General features: G+C 46.8%; 1 protein-coding gene across 1 annotated transcript in view; it reads right to left on the bottom strand.

The window, feature by feature from the left end:
* PACS1 (phosphofurin acidic cluster sorting protein 1) overlaps nt 1–22,899 on the bottom strand; it is a 101,857-nt gene extending 78,958 nt beyond the window's left edge. The window contains exon 1 of the mRNA XM_030568144.1: nt 22,797–22,899. Coding sequence (XP_030424004.1) covers nt 22,797–22,852 — 56 coding nt within the window. The 5' untranslated portion in view covers nt 22,853–22,899. The remainder of the gene's footprint in view (nt 1–22,796) is intronic.
* Nucleotides 22,900–24,047: the final 1,148 nt, after the last annotated feature.

Here is a 24,047-nt window from a genome sequence, read left to right as displayed (position 1 = left end):
AAGCTTTATATTTGCATATATACAAAGGCGAAGTTGTAAAAACAGAATAATAATCTAACTGAAACATGTCTTGCAATATGCCTGTTTGCATTATAAAATAGTTTCACAACAACATATTTTCACCTATGATTTCTTAATTAGTAGTTCGAAAACTTTGTACCTATGGCAACAGTTACATAGACCAGCTCACTTAACGGAAGCAGTGCAACCTGCAGTATGTCTGTTTGCACATCACATTAATTTTCACACTGAAATTTAAAAAAGTTTCTTTCATGATTTTTGGACATTGAGGATGTCTTCAAATGATAAGCTACAGAGTTTGTCACTTTCAATGCACAGAATGCTTAGGGCAGATAACTTTTCTTGCAGCCTTTTCAAGGCAAACATCTCTCTTCACATTCGCTTCTCTATCCTCTGTCTCTCCCAGGACCACTGATTAATCTCAGGTAAACACCTCAGACACACAGAGTGACAACAAGCTATACATGCGAAAAAGAATTTACCAGAAAAAAAAAAAAAAAAAAAAAAGACTGGTAATCTCTAGACAGGAATTGAGAAAGTGAGAAAAACTTGCCTATATTCAAGCAAATATAATGACTATTATAGGCTTTAGTAGCCTATAAATCATATATGCAGGTAGTTTAAAATTACTTGCTCACCAAGTACTCAGAATATTTTGATACATATGTATATCTTCCTTCATGTCTCTCAAGACCTTCTATTTACCCTTTTGTCAGCACACTCTGATATTTACTGTGAAGGTTCCTGAAACTGATGGAGGGAAGCCAGCACAAATTTATCCTGCTCAAGAGCCACTCAACCCAAGTCCATAAGATGATCGCCTGCAAACTCAATCATGTGAAGCACGGATAGTACATGAAGCAAAAAGTGGTGTGCGCACTAAAATACACAATTGTACATACGTACAGATCAAAAGAAGCACACGCTAACACGTAAGAAGAAAAAACAGGAGCAAAGGCACTATACGACTGAGCGTGCTGGACCGTAAACGGAAGACGGCAGCCTTCCGGCTATTACCAGCCGAGGGGGGTGCTTTACGTGACGTCATTCCTAGGATGAGTCCCATACAAGCAGGAGCGTGGCAGGATCACTTCACGACACTGCCATCTAGTCCAACCTCACATTTTCCCCAATTTTATAGGCAGTGAGATTATTATTTAAATAAGTTATGACGGCATGATCAGGATTTTACCAGAAGCAGCTGGCCAACAAAACACTGCCTTAGAAGACGGATATAGCAGACTTACTTGCAGAAATAGTAATTTTACAAGTGTGATTACCATTTTTTTCTCAGTCGTGGCCTCCTAGCTATCAATAATGAACCATTAGTGAAGGGTAAGGGTAGGGTAAGGGTATTCGTGTAGCCAGATGTGTATATTTTTGTCATATTTGAACGAAAATCTCTACATTTGGAGAGAATCTTCTTTTTCCCATATCTCCTTTCTTTATCCACCAATTTTGATAACATTTGAAACAGAGTCATTTTTTTCTTTTTTTTTAAGAGGCCCCTCATATTACAAGGCCTTAAACAGTAGCTTAGCTAGCTTATGCCTTAATCCAACTCTGGAGCCAGCTGGGCCAAGAAGTACTCCAACTACAAAGACTATTCAATATTCCATTCAAAATATTTCAGCTGTGAAAAACCAGCACTCCAGGGCAGCATCCCAGCTCTGAGAACCCTCCCCCCCACTTTAAAGTTCAACCCATTCCCTGCAAACTCTTTAGGGTAGATCTGTATTGCAAATTTAACCCTCTGCATGCTTCTGCCATGACACAGGCACTCCAACAGGCCAAGATCCCTCATATCTCAATAAGAGGAACCGAAGCACTTGGTGAATCATCTTAATTTACTGCAATTAAGAGACCAATGAGATTTAAGCAATATAGCGTGACAAGACTATTTGTGGGAGATCACTGCACGCCTCAGTGCTGACTAGAGGGAGGAAGCCAAAGACTCAGTGGCTTCAGCCATGCGAGATGTGCTAAAGCCCCTACAGTCACACTGGCAAGTGGAATGAGTGGCGGCAGGTGGTAGTGATGGTGGCCACAGCATTCCCTGGACCTTAGTGATTCCAGCAGGACATTAGCTGTAATTAAACAAGAGCTGCCATTTGCGACAAGCATTCTAAAGCCATTTCAGAGCAGAGCAGCTAACACAGGAGTTCTTTTAGAGGAATTTGACACTTTGGGTCTTTTGAAGAGATTCAAGCTCTTGGTGCTTTTCCATTTTCAAAGCAAGCTAACTTTTGTCCTAACCACTCCCCCCGGGAAGCGGCTGGGTGTTATCCCGATTTTACAGCTGGGGATGCTGAAGAGGAGGGATTAAGTGACTCATTTAAGGCCTGAACAAGTCACTGGCAGAGATGGGATCAGAACACACAAGATTCTGGCTCCTGGTTGAATGAACTGATCACTAGGCAAGAGAGAGAATTAATGAGTGCCCAAGTGATTTAGGTTCAGGGTGGTATTGCAGCCATGTTGGTCCCATGACCAAGAGAAAGGGTGGATGAGGCAGTATCTTTTATTTGACCAACTTGGGTTGGTGAGAGAGACAAGCTATCAAGCTTACACAGAGCTCGTCAGCCCATTTTCAAATGTGATTTAGCAGCCTAAGATTTAAGGCTCCCAAGTACCTCAGTCACTTTTGAAAATGGGACTTAGGTACTTCTGAAAATTCTACCCACAGTTCCTTTCTGTCTCCTGCCACTTGCCAAAAGCAAACACTGACGGCCCTTTCCCTGTCACAAGAATGACACATCCTGCATCATGCTCCCCGAACAGAAAGCTTTACTCTCTCTCCACTCAGACCACCTCCTGGAAATTCTCAGTGAAATTTTGCAACTACAATATTTCTGAGCTTTATCTGGAGGACCATTTCTAACAGTCAAACTTTGTGAGTTCCCTTTAAAAAAATCATAGGACTCATTTCAATCTCTCAGACTTCACATCTCCAAGGGCAACAGAGGAAGTTTGCTCATTTGGAATGACCTAACACCAGTAGCTCATCATGAATGTTAAGTCATTCTTGATGTGCCACTGCAGGGTGACTCTCCCACGCACACCTGTCTGAACACCTTGCTTTGTAAGACTCCTGGTATTTGTCACTGAATCAGGTAAGAATTAAATCCTTCACGGAGCTGCTGCTAAAGAGTGTCTCTGACATCATCATTGGTCTTCAGACATACAGACATATTAGAACTGTCAATTAGTTTAATTAACTGACGTCTAAATATTTCGCTACTAATTAGACAAAGACTAAATATTTACATGCAGTTGCCTCTGGCAATGGAATATTTAGTCATGAAGTTGTGGATGACTACGTATTCCCATGTGCAGCTGCTATTAACTAGTGTGCAAGGGAACTGAATTTGTTTGTAGATCAATTACGTTCAAAAGTTATCTTATGCACAGAAAAACAAAAATCTAAGGACATGGCAATCTTGAAGCCAAAGGTTAGAATTATTCAGAGGACTCGGCTCAGAAATGCACTACAATCACTTCACTAGAATCTAAAAGGCATACAGCAACTTCCTTAAGTCTGAGACATGAGAATTTTCTGGGCCAAAAGAGGAGTTTGCAAAATTGAAGGGGAGGAGAGGTAAAAACAGGGGTTAATACTGACAGTACCCAGCTACAGAATTAGAGCTTTCCCCCTCTGTGCTGTGGAGTGCATTCCATTCTGTAATCAGTGTTCCTCCATGGAAGACCAGACCTCCTGCCCCTAAGAATGCAGTAAAGGAGCCATGAGTGTATGCAGTCACATGGTCCCAAGCGCAAGGTGAAGAAACTGAAAATAACTGATCAAAGACATTCAAGCTGTTTTAAGTGTTACTTATAACGAGAGGAGGTGCGAAGTCTGCAGACGAGGGATTTTCAATTCCAGAGCGTCCCTTTGAAACTAAAAGACTTTTACACCTATGTGAGCAGTGAAATAAGAATGACATGGCTTGGATTTCTGAATTAATCAGACCTTTCTGTGGTCTGTTCAAGCCCTCCTCCCCTGCGAAGGCCACGGGCCACTAGCGGTTGCAACGTGCCTAAGAGAACGCTCTGACATTAATTTCCAGGAGCGCTGAGCACCCACTTAACCAGCTGAAGTCATGAGGACCTTTGGGATATGGCGAGATTCTCATACAGCAACATCATTGACTGCCACAGAAAGGGCCTCACTAGCTGGGACTGCGATTTGCACCTTGCAATGCAACTTAGCTGATCAGGACTTTCACTTTTCACCACCTGCAAGTTCAGCAAGTTCCACTAACGTGCCATCAAACATGAGCACACTATGTCGATGAACTAAAGATTAGCCACACTGAGTCACTGTCAGGAAGTTGTTTGCTGCATCCTGGTTAGTAGCTAGGCTCCCTAAAAGAGAAGTGATAATTCAATGCTTCAGGACAGCAGTTGACTGCCAAGAGGTCAGGAAGGCGTTTCATCCTCATGAACCATCCTGTGCTGCTCTAGTAGCCCGGGGGATATGAGATTACCCTCCTCTAAAGCAGCATGTCTCAACTGGTGGGTGGCAACCCTCAGGAGGCTCATGAAAGGCAATCTGAGGGGTCATGAGGCATTGGGATTTTTATTACACTTCTAAAGCAAAGCTATCAAAACATTTCTATCCTTATAATTGTAATACTTCTATAAAAGAAACTACATATCACCACCCAGCTCTTATCCAGAGCTGTTAATCAGTAGATCCCAATGCGCTTTACAAAGGAGGTCAGTATTATCACCACCTTACAGGGGGGAAACTGAGGCACCAAAAGGTCACCCAGCAAGCCAGTGGCAGGGTTGGGAGCAGAACCCTTACCACTGCTATTTTTGATATGTTTGTACTCATAGGAAATTAAGGAGGCTCTGAAATCGTTTGACTTTGAATAAAGGATGCCCACCTCCCATGGCTGAAAGAGACAGCTCGAGGGGAGCAGGCAGGTCCCTGCCTACTGTGCATTGATCAGCAGTGAAATAGTTAATGCTGGCATCTAAACTCACCATTAAGCTTCAGAGTGAAGCTGGGCCAAGGAGTCACACCACTGCACCGGTTATGTTCTGTTGCCATATGGCTAGAAACATCATTTCTTTTAAATGCCAGCTTCATTCCTGGAGCAGACAGCATTCTGCAGGGGGCAGTGCACACTGGCTGGGCTGCCCTCAACTGAGCCAACTGGGGCTGCTGAAAACATCAGAGCACTTCCATTGCTAGGTGTCACAAGGTCCCCATGTGACTGATCAGCTGCATCCCAGTTGGGGAGACAAAAGGCAGCTCACTTCGGGGAGGGCAACAGGGTAACCAGATAGCAAGTGTGAAAAATTGGGACAGGGGGTTGGGGGATAATAGGCACCTATCTAAGAAAAAGTCCCAAATATCAGGACTGTCCCTATAAAATTGGGACATCTGTTCACCCTAAAGGGGGAGCTGCAGGGAGGAGGGAAGCCCTTGGAGGAGATCCCGGGTCAGGGAAAGGCTCTGGAAGGGGAGCTCACCACACTACCCAGGGAAAAGACCTGTCCTGGGATCCCTGCACAAGCAGCAGCAAAAGCACGCTGAGGCAGAGGACCTAGGAGGGTCAGGCAGCAGGACCTGCTTTGACAGATTTCAAACAGTGTTTGACCAATACACACACACCGGGGGAAAAGAGACAAATATCCATGCTGCAGGGGAGCCTCACTGATGCTTGCAAGTAAGGTGGCCTGCCATCTTGGACAAGAGCGGGGTCCACTGGGCCCTGCGCCCGGGGACCCACTCCCATCCCACCCCACCACCTGCCTAGTGCCCTCCCGGTCCTTCCCCCAGGGAACCATTCTCACTCCATCCCAGCGCCTGCCTGGTGCCCTCCCGGCTCTGCCCCCCGGGAACCACTCCCACCTGACCCCAGCACCTGCCTGGTGCCCTCCCAGCCCTTCCCCCGAGGAACCACTCCCACCTCACTGCCTGCCTAGTGCCCTCCCCCTGGGGAACCACTCGCACCCCATCGCATGCCTCGCACCCTCCCGGCCCTTTCCCCAGGGAACTGTTCTCACCCACCCCCTGCCTGGCGCCCTCCCGGCCCTTCCGATGGGGAACCGCTCCCACTCCACCGCCTGCCTGGCAGCCTCCTGGCCCTTCCCATGGGGAACCGCTCCCACCCCACAGCCTGCCTAGCACCCTCCCCATGCTAACACTTTAGGAAAGATTTGATTGCAGGCAACCTTGGAACAATAGCATAAACCTAGCTGGGAGTGTGTAACTGCACTGTTAAGAGAACTAGCCCAAAGCAGACCCTGGGGCTCCTTTGTGAGAGGCGCTGCCCCAGTACTTGCTCACAGCACGCCCAGCTCGGCAAAATACAGGCAAACAAACTGAAAGGCACTGTCATAAACAGATAAGTAAGAGTTAATAGAACAAAACTGCTTCATATCTCTTTTGCCTGGAAAGGGTTAACAAGAACAGTAAGCCTGGCTGTCACCTGACCCGAGGACCAATCAGTGGACAGGATACTTTCAAATCTTGAGGGAGGGAAGTTTTTGTGCTGTGCTCTTAGTTTTGGTTGTTGTTCTCTCTAGAGGCTCAGAGGGACCAGATGTGCAACCAGGTTTCTCTCCAATCTCCCTGATATAGGTTCTTATAGATCCAGAATAGTGAGTATGAGGTAGATAAAGCAAGTTAGGCTTATGTTTGTTTTCTTTATTTGCAAATGTGTATTTGGCTGAAAGGAGTTCAAATTGGTATTTTGCTGAAAAGATTTTAATTTGTACTTGTATACTTAGGCTGGGAGGGTGTTCCCAGTGTCTATAGCTGAAAGACCCTGTAAAATATTCCTTTTTTAAAAAATTTACAAAGATAATTTTTACTGTTTTTTCTTCCTTTAATTAAAAGCTTTTCTTGTTTAAGAACCTGATTGTTTTTTTATTCTGGTGAGACCCCAGGGGACTGGGTCTGGATTCACCAGGGAATTGGTGGGGAGAAAGGAGGGAAGAGGGAGAGAGAGGTTAATTTTCCCTCTGTGTTAGGATTACTTTCTCTCAGGAAGAGTCTGGGAGGGGGAAAGAGAAGGAGGGAGGAAGGTACATTTTCCTCTCTGTTTTGTGATTCAAGGAGTTTGAATCACAGTGATCTTCCAGGGGAACCCAGGGAGGGGAAGCCTGGGAGAGGCAACGGTGAGGGAAAGGGTTTACTTTCCTTGTGTTAAGATCCAGAGGGACTGGGTCTTGGGGGTCCCCGGGCAAGGTTTTGTGGAGACCAGAGTGTACCAGGCCCTGGAATTCCTGGCTGGTGGCAGGGCTACAGGTTCTAAGCTGGTAATTGAGCTTAGAGGAATTCATGCTGGTACCCCATCGTTTGGACGCTATGCTTCAGAGTGGGGAATTGTACCATGACAGGCACTGACAAGCAGGCTGGCCAAGATGAGGATGATTTCAGAGGTGTTACAAAACGAACTGCAACTTACCAAGCCTTCTGACAGGACAGACTAGTGAAAATGCACAAGCCCTGTTGACACCAGATCTGGCCTTGGGAAGCGTGCACCGGTGTGAATTATGGGTGTAGACACAGCCAAAGAGGGGGTATGAGGTGGGTAGCGCTTACTAGGTAGCAGATGCATAGTCGCTGTTTCACAGAATGTCAGGGTTGGAAGGGACCTCAGGAGGTCATCTAGTCCAACCCCCTGCTCAAAGCAGGGCCAATCCCCAACTAAATCATCCCAGGCTAGGTCTGGGTGAACGCAGTTAGTTCTGCAGTGATTAGCTGAGTCACATTATCTAATATCACTAGAGAGATCAGCCTTGTCTCAGGCTTCACAATAATGAAAGGTCAAAATCCCTCTAAACAGTGCCTGCTCCACCTGTTATCTTGATACTCAGGGTGCTAGGGAGGGGGCCCAGGAATAGAGGAAGGGGCCAGGGCTGCGTGCAAGGCTAATTACTTGAATTTGGAGTTTCCTGACGGCAACACAATGTGTGTGAGATGGAAATGTTTATGGCTAAAGAGGCAAGCAGAGAAACCACATCAAAGTCATGTCTGTACAGCGCGCCCCTGTCCCAAGAGCTTACAGTCCAAATGAACAAGGTAGGCAATGCAGGGGGGAAGAGAACAATCATCATCCCTGGGACACCATCCCATCAGGCTTTGTGGAAATATGCTTAGAATGTGTTTTATGCTACATATACCATGTAACATATTTCAAAGGTTATGATCTACTGAATGTATTAATCCTATTTGCATGCATCATTTTTGTATTCAAAGTTATGAATGTTGGCTGTGTACTGGCCTGATTTCTAAATAACCTTAGTAGAACATCTGGTCAATTCCTGGAGAAAGGAATGTTGAAATTAAGGACCTAATCAAGAAACACTTAGAGGACAATGGATCCAATCCACATAAGAAATTTACTTGAGGACCTTCAAGGTAGCATGTGAACAATGGATGCTACCTGTAAAAACTGTGAGTCACAAATGGACATGTGACTCGCCCAGGTGACTCCCAAAAGCCATCTTGGAGCTGGACTTTGGATAGGAGTGAGAAAGGGGGTCTCCACCCACAAGAGAAAATCTATTTAAACCCCTGGGAGACCCCCTCCATTTGGTCTTCAGCTGGCTAAAGAGAGAGCATCTCCATCCTCAGGATACTTGGAAGAAACTGGAACAAAGGGCAGTGACTGCAAGGGGTGAGTGAAAGCTGGACCCAGACTATAAGGAGATTAGTCTGTAAAAGGGAGCATTCTGGAACTGGTGAGGAACTTATCTGTATTCAGTTTGATTAGACATAGATTTGCACATTTTAATTTTGTTTTGCTTGGTGAATTACTTTGTTCTGTCTATTACTACCTGGAATCACTTAAATCCTACTTTCTGTATTTAATAAAATCACTTTTTACTTATTAACTCAGAGCATGTATTAATACCTGGGGGAGAAAACAGCTGTACATCTCTCTCTATCAGTATTATAGAGGGCGAACAAATTATGAGTTTACTCTGTGTAAGCTTTATACAGGGTCAAATGGATTTATCTGGGTTTAGACCTCATTGGGAGTTGGACATCTGAGTGTTAGAGACAGGAACACTTCTGGGAGCTGCTTTTGGGTAAACCTGCAGCTTTGGGGCAAGTAATTTAGACCCTGGGTCTGTGTTGATGCAGACGGGAGTGTCTAGCTCAACAAGACAGGGTGCTAGAGTCCTGAGCTGGGAGGGAAAGCAGGGGTAGAAGTAGTCTTGGCACATCAGGTGGCACCTCCCAGGAGAGTTTCTGTGCTCCAACCCGTCACAATCCCCATTTACAGATGGGGAAACAAGACAGGGAAATTAAGTAACTTGCCCAAGGTTACAGATTCTGTAGCAGGGCAGATAGTTTAACACGGGGCCGAGTCCCAACCCCGTACCCTGATTCCATGTTCGGTTTGGAGCCATAGTGGGAATAGTTACGTTTAACCGAGAGGCAACATACCCAGGGAATAGAGCATTAGACTGGGACTCAGGAGACCTGTGTTCTGTTGCCTGGTGGGTGATGCTGGGCAAGCCACTGCTCTGTGCTCAGTTCCCCCACCCCCATCTGTAAAACGGGGCTAATGATACTGACCTCCTTTGTAAAGTGCTTTGAGATCTGCTGATGAAAAGTACCACAGCAGAGCTAAGAATTAAGAACCCTCTCTTCCCTGTCAAGTGAGACAGTTACAAGGAGGAAAAGTCAACACTTATTTCCTGGTTTTGAAACTAAAGCCAGCATGTGGATATATTTACCCCACATATGGGGAAGTAAATAGTGTGGGTGTTACAGAACCACCTGTGTTACTCTTAACTGACCATATGTACTGTGAGCTGCAGGAAATGAATGGAGGAGAAGCTTCCTATACTGTGCTGCTGAAGACCCGCACGATAGCCAACATTTCTTCAATCAACTGCTGCTCAGGCAAGAGTTCAGAGCAGTTTAGCCAAAGGGAAAAAAAAACAAAAAAAAAAAAACTTACCAGAAGCAACTTAGTGTGGCGCCATCAAACTGCAATGAATAAACAGAGAATGCCGAAATCTCGGTTTAGTTCCTATTTCTAATTCTCAGGAGCCCATTTCTGCAGAGTCATTCTTGCCGCCCAGTAATAATAATTTCATAAAACGTTTTAGTAATTGCAGTTTCATAAACAGTGCATTAAGGTTGGCTGAAGATCTGCCACATCATTTATTCATGACTGGGAGAGTTCTTCGGCTGAGGACACCTTTGCCGTGGCAGATAATGGAATCTGCAGCAAGGGAAGCATGGTAAATGTAGGCCAATGTGCTGCAAAGAGGACCGACAGGGAGGGGTTATTCTGATTAGCCACGGAGGACTGAATGAGCGCCTAGGGGCAGCAGGGGAGATTTAGATTTGACACGCAGCACCGCTGATAAGCTTTCATGTTGATTTTGCAACAATGCTATTAGTTTTGTGGTTATTAAGAAAAACTCAATAGGAAAAATCACTGCTTTATTATAACTATACCAGAGCACTTAAGCATGTGCTTAACTTTAACTGCTTGAGTAATCCCACTAAAGACAATGGAATCTTCACGTGCCTTGCTGGATTGGAGCCAGAGCCCTCTGCACCTGCCATGACTGAGCCCTGTTTGCAGTAGATACCATAATAAAAATACACCAAAACAAAGCAACTCCGTGCCAGGCAACGGGACTAGCTGCTAAGGACACTTGTGGAACGGCCAGCACGGGAGAGAAGCAAAGCTCCAACTAGACATGCCTGAATCGAGGCTGGGTTAAGGAGGATTACACTGACTCTTCCCTGATGCAGAGACACTAGGCAAGTCCCCGAAGGTCCCTCCCATTATACAGTGCTCTGGGCTGTTACAGGTTGGGGGCACTGCCAATGCTGCAGGGGATTCAGCTCCCCAGCATCATTAGCAGGCAGAGGCAAGTGCAATAAAATGTAACTGATAGTAAAGCTCAAATATATCTGAATATAGTTAGAATTGTATTTGATGTCTGAAAAGAGAAGAGCCTGCCTCACTCCCTAGCCCATGCTAATTTTGCTAATTACATTGCCCAGCAGCTTCAATTAGCCATGGTGTTAATCTTCACTTCCTGTCCTAAATGGCTATGCTCCATCTCAACAACTCCAACCTATTCACAGGAGTTAAGATTCAGGGATATACAGAGTGCTACATACACTGTTCCCTTACTTACACAGAGACAAAAATGTCTGCAACAGAATGCTCCACCAGTTCAAAGCAAAAGAAATCAGACTGGAACACTATACAGGAATGCGACTCCCTCAAATACACACTGGGACAAAAACTGCTTTGTTTGAATACAAACCTTATTAAAGGCAGACTGTGTATTGGTGCTAATAAGGTCGGAGATCAGGCTTATGGTGGCGTTGGAGCACGTAAGCACCAAACCTGCTAGATGTGGCAAGTATGAAATAGGTGACATACTTCCTGGCAGCATGGCTGTTACTCTGTAACCCAGGGGAGCAGTACATTCAGGATCCAGAGGGAGCCTCTTGCATTGCTGGGGAGTAACCCAGCCTGGCTAGTGCTAGAAGCACTCCTGAGGGACTCCGGGGGAGGGGGGAGAAGAGGGAGAGAGAGAGAGAGAGAGGTGTGTGTCTGTGTACCTACACACATAACAGGCAGAGCTGGTACTGACACCTAGATTTAGTCACTTTCCATTATAAGCTCTTGTTTTCTGTTGCTTATAACTTTGCCAAACTTTCAACCCATTGAAGCTTTCCATACTTGTTCTCTGCCACAAGCTGAGTTTTGGGGGTAAGTCTGAGCACAAATGAGGTTAGGGAGTAACAGGTAGTTTTGCCAAGATTAAACTTCCTCCCACCACCACTCCTTTAAAGCACTGCCAAGGTTTCAAGCAAGAACTTGAAATCTCACTGGGGGACAGTGCTGTGGTCAAAGGGGTCCTTTGCTGCCGCATGAAAATCTACCCAGGTTTGACAGCGTAACAAGCAGCTGAAGGAAAATCACCTTTTGTACATGCTCCGTACAGCTTGCTAGAAGATTGCAGCTAAAATCTCTGAACTTTCCATCTTCCCTGAGCACACTCCTGGCCCCACCCTGAGCTCCCATGGAACAAAGCAGCCACTATCCCTTTTGTCAGTGGAAAGAAGTGCTAGGGTGGGAGCCAACGGGAAGCTGCTACCGTTTATTCCCTGCTACGTATGGGGGAGCTGAGAGGTCGCACACAAGGTCATTTCAGGCAGAACTGGAAACAGAATCCTGTCTCTATTAGAGCAGACCCACATCTCATCCAGAGGCATATTGCCTTTCAGACCTGGCACATTCATTCTGTCTGGCTGTGTTGTCATCACACCACGCTCCCCTTCAGATCCAGAAAATTAAAACCTAGGATTCCTGACGGCAAGGTCTGTTACAGACAATGAAGGATCCACACAGAGGATTACACCCTCCTACTGCTAGCAATCAGTCCTTTTGCTCTAGTGGTAGAGGTCCATGCTGTGAAGCTACAGGTCCTGAGTTCAACTCTTGCTGCTGACCCAGGCAGGGGCCAACATAGTTCTTTAGGATAGGTTTAGTTTTTTTAGTTGTTATATATATTATATTACACACACACACACACACACACACAGCTGCTGGGATCCCCCCCAACACACACACACACACACAGAGAATTTCTTACAAAAAAACTACACTAAAAGAATACCAAAGCTGCAAAATCATGGACTCAAAAGAAAGTCAGGAAGTGACAGAATTAAGGTTGTATGAGTAATCTTCACGAGCCCCCTGTGTATGTATGGAAGGTAGTCTTTATGACATTCACATTGCTATTTTCTTCTGCAGGACCTGTACTTCATTCAGGGCACAGGATGAACAGGGACTAAGGCAGGGGGCTGTAGGAAGTGAAGATTAGTATTAGAGTAGTGGTCTCTTGTGATGAAGACACTAGATTGGAACCCAGGACAGCTGCATTCTACTCCTGACTGTCCCAATGCCCATAGATGATTCAGCACCACAGAAAGTGTGGCACTATGGAAAACTCTAAGACAAGCGGAGAATTATTTCTGATTGTCCCACAGGTTTCAGTTCACCATCATAAAAAGTAATGCAAGGCCTCCTGTCCTTTCCCATGTATGGCATTAAAAATAAGATCACACAAACTTGGGGGTGGAGGGAGAGGAATGGCAGTTCACTCATCACCAGTCACAATCAGAGATTTAATAACTGATCAACACCCATCCCGATTTCATTCTGCATCTTCTACCTGAGGGGGATTCCTGACAGCCCCATTCCCGGGGCCTGGCCTTGGATCTTTAAACTGAGATTCCCTCAGAACTCCTTTGCTAATCTCTGTGTGCAAATCATTATTTAGCTTTGTGACAAGGCTGAGTTCTGATCAGGTCATTCTTTAAATCACTGGCTAGCCAAAGTGATTTCTTGGCCTACCTTGTGCTGTGCTTCGGATAAGGACTAGCATATGCTGTTGTGTTCGCCTCCATTTGTTTACATTAATAGAAAATCATTTGAATGAGCTCATCATGCTTCCAATCATAACATCTGCCAGTGCTCTTTAAAGACTCCACGCAGTTATTGATGCCTGTAACATACCGATGGTAATTTATGGACAGACACAAACGCTCAGTAAAAATTATAATATCTATAAATTGGTGCCTCCAGAATGATATTCAGAAAAGTGTGGGGGGAAATCACTTCCTACCATCACAGCAAAGCAGCGACCTTGGTCGTGGAAGTTATCTGATTAACAGTTAAGTACAAAAAGACGACTGTATCCAATGGCAAATGCAAGGACAAACTTGCTCAGGATAATGGAGTTAATGTTCCACCCTTTGAAAATGGGATTTCCCCCCTTTTTTAAAAACAAAAAACAAAAAAACACACACTGTAACACAGGGCTCCCCCTCCATCACCGACTGCCAGGGTTCCACACTGACTTAAGAGGAGCACCAGCTACTAAGCCACCCACTCTACTCCCTGCAGCCCCTATTTTCCCCACACAGATCTCTCATCCACATAGTGTCCTCATCAGTCACTGTTTAGCTTGCAAGAACAGCGCTGATAGTTCCTTCATGCGATTAAAATAATTAACAGAACATATTGCATTAACAAGATCAGGCTGATCTGTGCCAGAGTTTACCTTCAAACACCCTGGGTTAAATCAAACCCTGTCAATAGCAAGTGTGTGTCGTGGCTGTCTAGCATTACTCGTTCCCTTTGAAGATGCTGGATCTTATCAGAAAAGCCATTGCCTCGAATGAATCATTACTTAAAGCAAGTCATCTGGTTACAACAAGGGAAATGCAAGAATGCCAAGGGAACATAGGCAGAGAATGAAGAAGGTGGGACAAGCTGAAGACACACAAGAGACCATTGCTCTACCTTCTCCCCCCATCCATTGGCTACCTCAGGGGTGAACCTCCCAGCCCACCTGATCTACCTATCCAAGCCCCATGACAGATTCAAATTCAGGCTGACATAGGTTCATTTTCTGAGCCTCTCTTGTTAAAAGCCTTCTGAATGGAACCAGAACATCAGAGCTTTTAACGGCTCTCAAAAAGGGGTGAGCTAATCCCATTCATATAAACGGGATGCTCATTCTGGCACCTAACATGACATAAGGGGCACATTTTGGGGTGGGCTACTGCGGTCTCTGCAGCTAAAACCAGGTAACTGCACTGACAAATGACCTGACAAAGGATAGAAATAGCTTAAGGGCCAGGACCTCCTGGATAACTATGATGCATTGCGACACTTCATGGCTTCAGGAATGATTTCCCCTCACCTCATGCTCTATATCATCATGTGGAAAAACAACTTGGGCCAGTTATGAACATGCACTGAGGTTTAGCCTATCCCAGCAAAGCCAGATGGTACATGAAATATAGAAACAAAACTTCTCTTCAAACAAAATCAGTCTGCCCCCTACACAGTGCTGTAGTGTCAGCATTAATTTGTGTCCCTAAACTGTATACAAAAGGTGAAATGAAAGGGGGTTGGTCTTCTTTATAATGTAGAGAGAGCGCAAAACTGTTCCGTACCCATTAAAAATTCAAGTCTTGTCTAGTCTTTTGTCCTGGAAATCTCTATGGAAAACTAGGATATCGTACATAATTAGGAGCAACTTTTAATCAGAGTATTGAAAACGTTTGTGTTTGGGCCTATCACGGACATCCAGCAAACGCTTGGGAAAAGAGGGGCCTTAGTTACAGATCAGACACCTGAGAAACCTCACAATTAAACACATCTCACCTCCTAAGCGTCCTCCAGAAAACCCCAGTTAGTGCAGACTTGACATGCCTCATATTTGTTAGGTAAAGGCAAGTAGAGAGAACACACTGAAAGAGATGGCTTTTTAAATACATTATTAATAATGCACTAACCCAGGTTGCCTTACATTTGCAGGCCACTTATTTTCAAACACTGAACTATTTGACAACAGAGTGATTTTATAGCAAGGGCTGGAAAGTTGTTTACCATTTCCCCTTGTAACACTGAGAGCAGAGATGTGCTGATCAGGCCAAAGTGAAACTAAATGGAAATATTCCCCACAACACCACCAGAAATCTCCACACTGTCCGCTTTTCCCTTGAAATGACCTTGCTCATAAATTCCACAGGCTGCACGTTTTTACACACAAAGTGTCATTTCTGCACCATTCCTTGACAGAGTTAAGCACCTCAAGACAAGCATCCATTCTGCTGCTCCGGTAATTGAGAGGTGTCACCTAAATCAGCAGAACCATCACAGCTATGTTAAAAAGTAAGCAACGGAAGGCAGAGGAGGTACTGCCTAAGAGGCGTGAAATGTTTACTGTAATAAGAACATATTTGGGTGGCAGTTTAATATTCAGTTTCAAAAGCACACTGAATACTTTTCTAGCACACACAGGACTAATTCACCAAAGGAAAAGAACAGTCCTTTTGAGCAGTGATGTGGCAACCAAAATAGTGTGTTTCATACACTTTGCTATGCGTCTCTCAGACCCCATCAGCACATTTGAAGGTCTTTTTTCAGAACAAATGAGTTGCCACACTGGATCAGACTAATAGTCCATCTAGTCCAGATTCCTGTCTCCAGTTTCCAACTGTGACAGTATCAAATACTTTAGAGAAAGGTGTAAGAAACCCCTATAATCTTCAATAACAGCCCTATGTTTCTTCCTAAACCCAGATCAGTGAGAGATTGGCTTATACGCAACATGCACATTAGATGTTTTCATCCTCTCTAACATAGCTTTGGGTGTTATTAAAATTAGTATCTCAAACCTTCCTAAGATCTTGGTCTCAATATCTTGTGACCCGTGTGTTCCACAGGTTAATTATGCACTGCACTAAAAGTTATTACTCTTTTCAGCTTCAATTTGCCACCCTTTCATTTAATTCAGTTTTCTCTTCTGGTATTAGAAAGGGTCAATTAGGAGCATGTAACTGAACTTTTCAACAACACTTACTTTACACACTTCTATCATGTCTTCCCTTACTCATCCCTGTGAGCTAGACCTCTCTCAAGGCTCCAACATTCTCTGTCTTTTTATACATCCTAAGAGCTTGTTAGTCTGGTTTGATCTCCCTTGCACAGTAGAAGGTTTTTATTGAGCCTTTCACCAGAACACCTTGATCCTTTTGTGAAGGGCTACAATTAATCTAGAAGCCACCAAAGTTAGCTTTGCACTTTCACAGTGCTTCATTAAATCCCAATAAGTGTTTTACCACTGAAATATTTTTTTTAAAACATACTAATACTCATACTCAGGGCTGGTCTACACTGGGGGAGGGGGGAAATCGACCTAAAATACGCAACTTCAGTTACACTATTAGGGTATCTTAGTTCGACTTACCTGGCCATCCTCACGGCGGCAAGTTGACCGCCGCAGCTCCCCTGTCGACTCCACTTACTCCGCCTGGCAAAGTGGATTACGGGTGTTGATTCAGGGATTGATTTATCATGTCTAGATGAGACATGCTAAATCAATCCCCGATAGATCGATTACTACCTGCTGATCAAGCAGGTAGTGTAGACGTGGCCTCAGGCTTCTAAATTTCAAAGCTGATCAATATATTTATTGCCAATGACTTGAGACATTAAATGGACACAATCCTAGTCATAAATTGTAAACAAATGTCTTCATTATTAAAGGGGCTGTTTTCAATCTGAAAATAAAATTACATTCTGGGCCAAATTTAAAGAGACACAACCTGTCCCCATCTCCCTGCCCTCCCCCCAGTCCCTATCCTTCAAGAGCAAGAACTCAAATACAATTAAAAATCTACAATGATTTCTCAGGAATGAAGAAACTGACTAGCTAATCAAGTAGGCAGGGAAATAATGAAATTGACTATACACAACTCCCTGTACATTGCACAAAGAAAAATATACTTGGTTACCTTCCTTCAGTTACAGGCCTTTTAAGTATCACTTATCTACCAGAGGCACAACATTTTCAGACAGAAAGGAGGATTCTGAGTTATTTTTAAGACAAAGATCTCCTCTCCCAATTGTTTGAAGTGTCCAAGTTTCTTGAGAAATTTGTATTTTCTTTTAAACCAAAGCTTGTTCAGGTTTGCTGACTAACAATACCTGGAGGCTGAGGTTGAGTTTGCTTGTTACCTAAGTTCCATGGAGTTTTAAAAAAAGAAGTTTGTTCTAGAACAGCAAGATTTTATTATTAATTTACAGCTGGGGTGTATGTGTGTTTCTCATCTGCTCCTGTCTTATGAAGCAGCAGGGCAATGAAATATACAAGGATTCTGCTCAGGTTAAAAGCACGCTCAGATTCTGAGTATCTTATCACCACAGGAGGCTAAGACTTTCATGGCATCCTTCAGTATCAATACTTCCACAGCTCTGCATAAACATTACTCCTCATGATCTCTGGTAAACAGGCAAGTCGCCCCGCTTCAGAACTGGAGAAAGAGAGACAAAGTGACTTGCCCCAGGTGACAGTTAGTGGCAGGGCAGGGTTAAGACTCTAGAAGTCCTGGCCTCCTTTCCTCTGCTTCCTAGTCCATTGGTGTTCTACCAATTAATCCCAGAATGTGCTGCTTGCACACTAAGCTCAAGACTTGACAACTCCTGCTTTTCCCATGCATTTGTGGGGGTCTGCATTTTTCATACTTTGTTCCCAGTCTGAAATCTGATTAGCCATCTTGTGGTTTAAAAATGATAATTAAGACTCTAAGGCATGGGTGCACATAAATTAAAGATGATCTTGTATACCTCCATAGCCTCCCTAGCCAGTAGACACTGCAATACGAACATGCTCTAGCAGAGCCGCCAGGACTCCTAGGTTCTATTTGCAGCTCTGGGAGGAAGGGTTAGAGCAGGGAACTTAGAATTTAGAGATCATGGTTCCATTCCTAGCGCTGCTAGAAATTCATTTGATTTCTGTAGGACTCCAATTCCTCCATCTGTAAACTGGGGCAAATAAATGAAGCACATCACAAAAATGGTCAAGTTGCTCAGGAACCAAACTCACAGAGAGCAGAGGACCGCTCTTAATCACGCTACCTCTGGAAGGTAGGAAATGTGAAACAAGTTACCACCAAGACACAGAAACAGGTTACAAAAACCATGGAGGGCTTCCTTTTACAAGATTAGAGATGGGAGGGAGCGTAGACCCACCAAGGTTGATAAATCCCTGCCTGCGTTTATTTCTTAATGCAACCATGACAAATTACCCTGGACGCTCGCCAATACAGGCACATTTCCTCACTTTGCCCTTCACCACAATAATTGAGGATAATGGGAAAAAACATTTCTTGGATTTGTCTCTCCCCCACCCCGAGGGCAGCAAAGCTCTGCACAGCAGGTATAACACACTTTGGTACAGCTGTGTTTCAAAACTGACGCAGGACTCTAACAGCAGCAGCCAACAAGAGGAGGCCTGGCCTGCCACATTTCCTCCGGAACTCTCTGCATTCCAGTTACATCTACCAAACGCCAGGATTAGCAGATGGGTGAGATACAAGAGAAAAACCCAAGCGGCCTTAGAGTTTTATGTGAGACACAGAAGCCGGCCTCTCAAATCAGAACCATGCCAGCTACGGTGATGTACAGTAAATGGCAAGGCCACAAAAATGTAGCGCACAAATCACCCCGATTCTATGGGGCAAGAAAGGAGGTCCTGTCATCTTCACAGCAGAGGAAGTTATAACACGAGCTGATTTTTCATCTGTGAATGGTAGATTACGTAAAAGCAATTCTGGAGTAATGACACAAGAAATAGCCCTGGAAAACAAGCCCCCAGTTCAGCCACAAGGCTGTGAGCATGCAGCACCCACAACCAACATGCCACAAACCAAACTCAGAGGGACTCCCTCTAGGTGAGAAAAACCAGGCTCCATGGTCCTTTGATTCCTGGGCCCTAGAAGCTTGGCTAGCTCAGTCAGTAGTGCTTCAGGGAGTCCCTATTCAGGCTGTAGGTTTTCAATTGCTTTGTACATGAGAAGCTAAATTAATCCCTGTGATATCCTCACTGACTTCAGGTTCCTCATCCAGGGAAGTCATATGGCCTTCGATAGACAGGAGGTCAGCGCAGATGATCACAAGAGTCCTTTCTGCCTTTATAATCTAGGAATCCAGCTAGGAATTACAGCAGGCTCTCTGCTCCACACAGCTGTTCACTAAAATGAGAAAGGAGACTTCCATCTTGTGAAGCCACTTGTACTGACACTCAGTGTCCAGTCACAAAGAGACAAAGATCCCAACAAAAGGGGTGGTCCTTCACAGCCATGCTGAAATGCACTACAGAACCCTGGTGCAGAACAGGTATCTACAGTCTCCTTTAAAACTGACTAGGACCAAAACATCAGCAATCTGCGGATACTGGGAAGGCCTACGCTAGGCGTCTGCTTTTCAGAGGTGGCAAGCTTCCCTAGCTCCAGCTGAAGTGAACGGGAGAAGGAGCTGCTCAGGATCTTGGGGAAAGAAAACCTATCAGGCCCTAAATCTGCTTTCTTTTTGGATGGATGATGAAACAATTTAACTACCAGCTGACAGGATGGGAGGTAAAAAGTGTGTAAGCACAAGCCTGACCTTAGCAGCCCATCTGAAAGATAAGCAATCACATGACAAAATGCTACAGGAGCTGATAATTGGCAATCAGGGCACCTTTCCTAGGAGGGTTTCAGAGCTTGTCCTGAAAATGTCAGTGACTTGACTAGGATGTGCACAATGAGTGAAGTGCTGAGAGACAACGGCAGCCTTTGCAGAGTGCTCATTCATCTGGAATGGTCCTTTTCTCCCAAGGAATCAAAGTAACCCTTTGACCAGCAGAAACTGCATGCACAGCAAATATACATTTTATAGCCAAAGCTCAGAGCAGGGGAGAGGGAAATGCAGACAAGAGAAGTCTGCCATGTGCGGCATCACCCAGAAATGCCTTAGGGAGGGCAAAGTACCCCAAGGGGAAGTATATACTGAGCCAGTACTCAAATAGCGCTGAAATATGGTCCTTAATGGCCTAGAGGTGTCTAGTTATAAAGTTCAAAGAGCAGTAGTTTGCTCTTAAAAACCAAATGCACCTACCTCTTATAGAAAGGTCAAGATTCAGTTTAGAGAGACAAGGTGGGTGAGCTAATATCTTTTATTGGACTAACTTCTGTGGGTGAGAGGAAGAAGCTTTCTAGATACACAGAGCTCTTCTGTCCTGAAGATCTCTGTGCAGCTCAAAAGCTTGTCTCCCCCTCATAGAAGTTGGTCCAAAGATATCTCACCCACCATGTCTCTCTAGTATCCTGGGACCAAACACAGCTAGATAGATTCAGTTTAGTCTTAACAGAACTAACTTTTTGTTACTTGAGTAACAGTCTAGTATTTGTATAAGATCCTCTTGACAATCACATCCAAGTACCTCAAATATTACTGAATTTGTCTTCTATGCCTTGCGGGCTGAGAGGTTTAATTCTCTATGTCAGGAATAGGAAACTGAAGCCCAGAAATATGAAGGGACTTGCCCAAGGACACACAGGAAATCTGTGGCAGAGCCAGGACCTGAACCCAGATCTCCTAAGGCACTAGCCCAGGATTGAATTATGAGAACATCCTCTCAAGTGAGCACAGTTTAGCTTGGTATAATCACACCAACCCAGCCTCCCCAACAAACAAACAAAAAAGCCACACCTTTTACTCCATTTGCTTTAGAAGTAGCTTTCACCTTGAACCAAACTCTGCATATGCAACACATTAACCTGCCATTCCCTCAGAAATTGACCCCCCCATAAGAGAGATGTGGAAGGGGGGGGGTGAAATAACAAACATTATATACCCCCTCCAAGGCAGACAACAAGCTACCCAAGGGAGCCTGTCCCCTCTGCAGTGAGCCTCACTCATCACTAGATGCATAGTTTGCCAGGACAATGAAATACAAGTTAATTAGTGACTTGAGCAAACGGTGCAAAAAACCGTAGACCAGTTACTTATTTAGACAGAGAAACCTGGAGGATCCACTGCTAAGTGTTCTCTGGAGAAGCAGGATCGCTTACTGGAGGTGGACCTCAGTGTAGGTTTGGTTCTGTGGGCTACATGCACTGTTCTTACAGGGGTGTTGAATGTATTTGAATACAGAGCAGATCCTAAATGCACTGGGTGGAAAAAAACTGAATTCTCATCAAAACATCCAAGAAATAAACAAGAGCGGTTGGCTGGTTTTTAAACCCTCCAGTGGAGCGCGAGGCAAGCCCAAGGCCAGTGCTCTGTGAGCTGAAAAATGTGCATGTGTGTTCTGCCATCACCCTGTTTGAGGTTGGGGTGCCCTTGAGCATGTAGGAAGCCGCCTTGGTGACCACAAATAGCCACAATACAGCAACAGCCGGATGTGTTGTTTGAGATATTTTTCTGCTACCACCAACAGATTAGCACAGCAATTACGATCCCTGCCACAGGAGCAGCACGAGAGCAGAATGACAACGAGTCACCTGGACTCTGGCAGCATCAAAGGAACGGCGCTAAAAATAAACAAACAATCAATGAACTAAGACTGATTATCTCCCAGTAGCCACACACCTCTCCCAAGCCAGGCACAGCCAGGCAGCAGCTCCCATCTGCCAGCCCAATACCACCAACTGGGCTTTCACAACAACTAGCATTTTTAGGAAGGGGGTGTGTCCCTGGTCCAGGCACAAGTAGAAGGGGAACAGGATGGGCCCCTGCACACACACCTGAGTGAGAGAAGGGTGCTTTCCCCAGAGGTGGCTATGGCATGTCGCACTTACAAGATTGGGCAGGTGAGCGATGTGTGGGGCAGAGGAAGTTGATCTCTCTCCTGGGTACTTGGGAGACAAAACAGAGTTGGGTTTCACCTTGCTTCGAGGAGGGTAGTTCCCATGGGAATGGATGGATACTAAGCAAGGAGTGCATGCCCCATGCTGGTCCCTCTGGGCTCAAGAGCAGACATATGTTCCTATGCGCCCCCACAGCAGGGGGGAGGGGGAGCTGGTATCCTACAGAGCCCACCACTATGATAGGAGGGCCCGAAGGTTATCCCAAGGGGCTGGCCACTGCTAGGCTGAGCAGAGAGCTGGGTCCAGGGGCAGGGTCCCCTGCGGTCGCTCCATGGAAGAGCAGGATGATGGCAGCCCATGTGGGAGGAAACTGGGGAACAGCAGGGCAGAGAGAGGAGACCCCCGTTCGGAAGGAGAAGCAGGGCAAGGTGTGTGTGTGTGGGGGGGAGACAAAGTAGAAGGGAGCAGGGGTAAGCGAAGGTGAGACTCTCCATGGGCAAGGGGTCTGTTCCAACCAGGGCTCCGTGCAGGGAGAATGAGGGGGCCCGGTCCGGTCCAGCCGGGTCTCTCCGGGGAGGGGGGTCAGGTCCGCGCCCCACCAGCCTCTCACCTGGGCACGCAGCTGGGCGAGCTCCGATCCACCTCCCAGGTCGCGTACAGGTTCATCTGCACCGGGCGCCCAGCCGGCCCGCCCGGGGCCGCCCCGCCAGGGGTGAGGGGCCCGGAGCCCGGCTTGGGGGGCAGTGGCGCCGCGCCCGGGGCCTGGGCCGGGGGCTGCCCCGAGGGAGACTGCTGGGGGAGCGCAGCTGCCGCGGGCTGCGGGGCGGGGGCGCGCTGCCCCCCGCCGCCGGGACCCCCACGCTCCGCCATGAAGTCGAGCCAGACCCGCACCGCTGCCCAGCCCTGCCTGTTGCCCCGGGCGCGCTCCCGCCCGCTGCCGCTCGCTCCCGAGGCCAGGAGGCGGGGCACGGGGGAGCCCGCGCCGACCTGATTGGTCACAGCGGGGCTCGCACCGCCCCACCGCTCCGCCCCGCTGGAGCGCCAGGCTCGTGCCCGTGCTGGGGTGGCGGGGGGCGGGATGAGCCCTGCGAGCGCCCGCTGGCAGGAGCGCGCCTCCGACTCCTGCCCGCGGCTTAAAGCGTCGGAAGGGCCATCCTGAGCTCCTCCTCCTCCAGTCCCGGCCCGGCCCGGCCAGGCCAGCCCCTTCCCCCTCCCCACCGCCACCCTACTGCCTCCCCCTTCCCACCCTAACTCCCTCAGTCCCCTCCCCACTACCCTGCTACCACCCCTCCCTCCCACTAATCCCCTCTGCCCGCCCACCCCACTCCCTCAGTCCCCTCCCCACTAACCCTGCTACCACCCCTCCCTCCCACTAATCCCCTCTGCCCGCCCACCCCACTCCCTCAGTCCCCTCCCCACTAACCCTGCTACCACCCCTCCCTCCCACTAATCCCCTCTGCCCGCCCACCCCACTCCCTCAGTCCCCTCCCCACTACCCCTGCTACCACCCCTCCCTCCCACTAATCCCCTCTGCCCGCCCACCCCACTGCCTCCCCCTCCCCACTAACCCTGCTACCCCTCCCTCCCACTAATCCCCTCTGCCCGCCCACCCCACTGCCTCCCCCTCCCCACTACCCCTGCTACCCTCCCTCCCACTAATCCCCTCTGCCCGCCCACCCACCCCACTGCCTCCCCTCCCCACTACCCCTGCTACCACCCCTCCCTCCCACTATCCCCTCTGCCCGCCCACCCCACTGCCTCCCCCTCCCCACTACCCCTGCTACCATCCCTCCCTCCCACTAATCCCTCTGCCCGCCCACCCCCTGCCTCCCCCTCCCCACTAACCCTGCTACCCCTCCCT

This window comes from Gopherus evgoodei, chromosome 7 (genome assembly GCF_007399415.2).
Source record: "Gopherus evgoodei ecotype Sinaloan lineage chromosome 7, rGopEvg1_v1.p, whole genome shotgun sequence".
Classification (NCBI taxonomy): Eukaryota; Metazoa; Chordata; order Testudines; family Testudinidae; genus Gopherus; species Gopherus evgoodei.
Note: the sequence above shows the minus strand (reverse complement) of the source record. Positions and strands in the feature narration are given on the sequence as shown.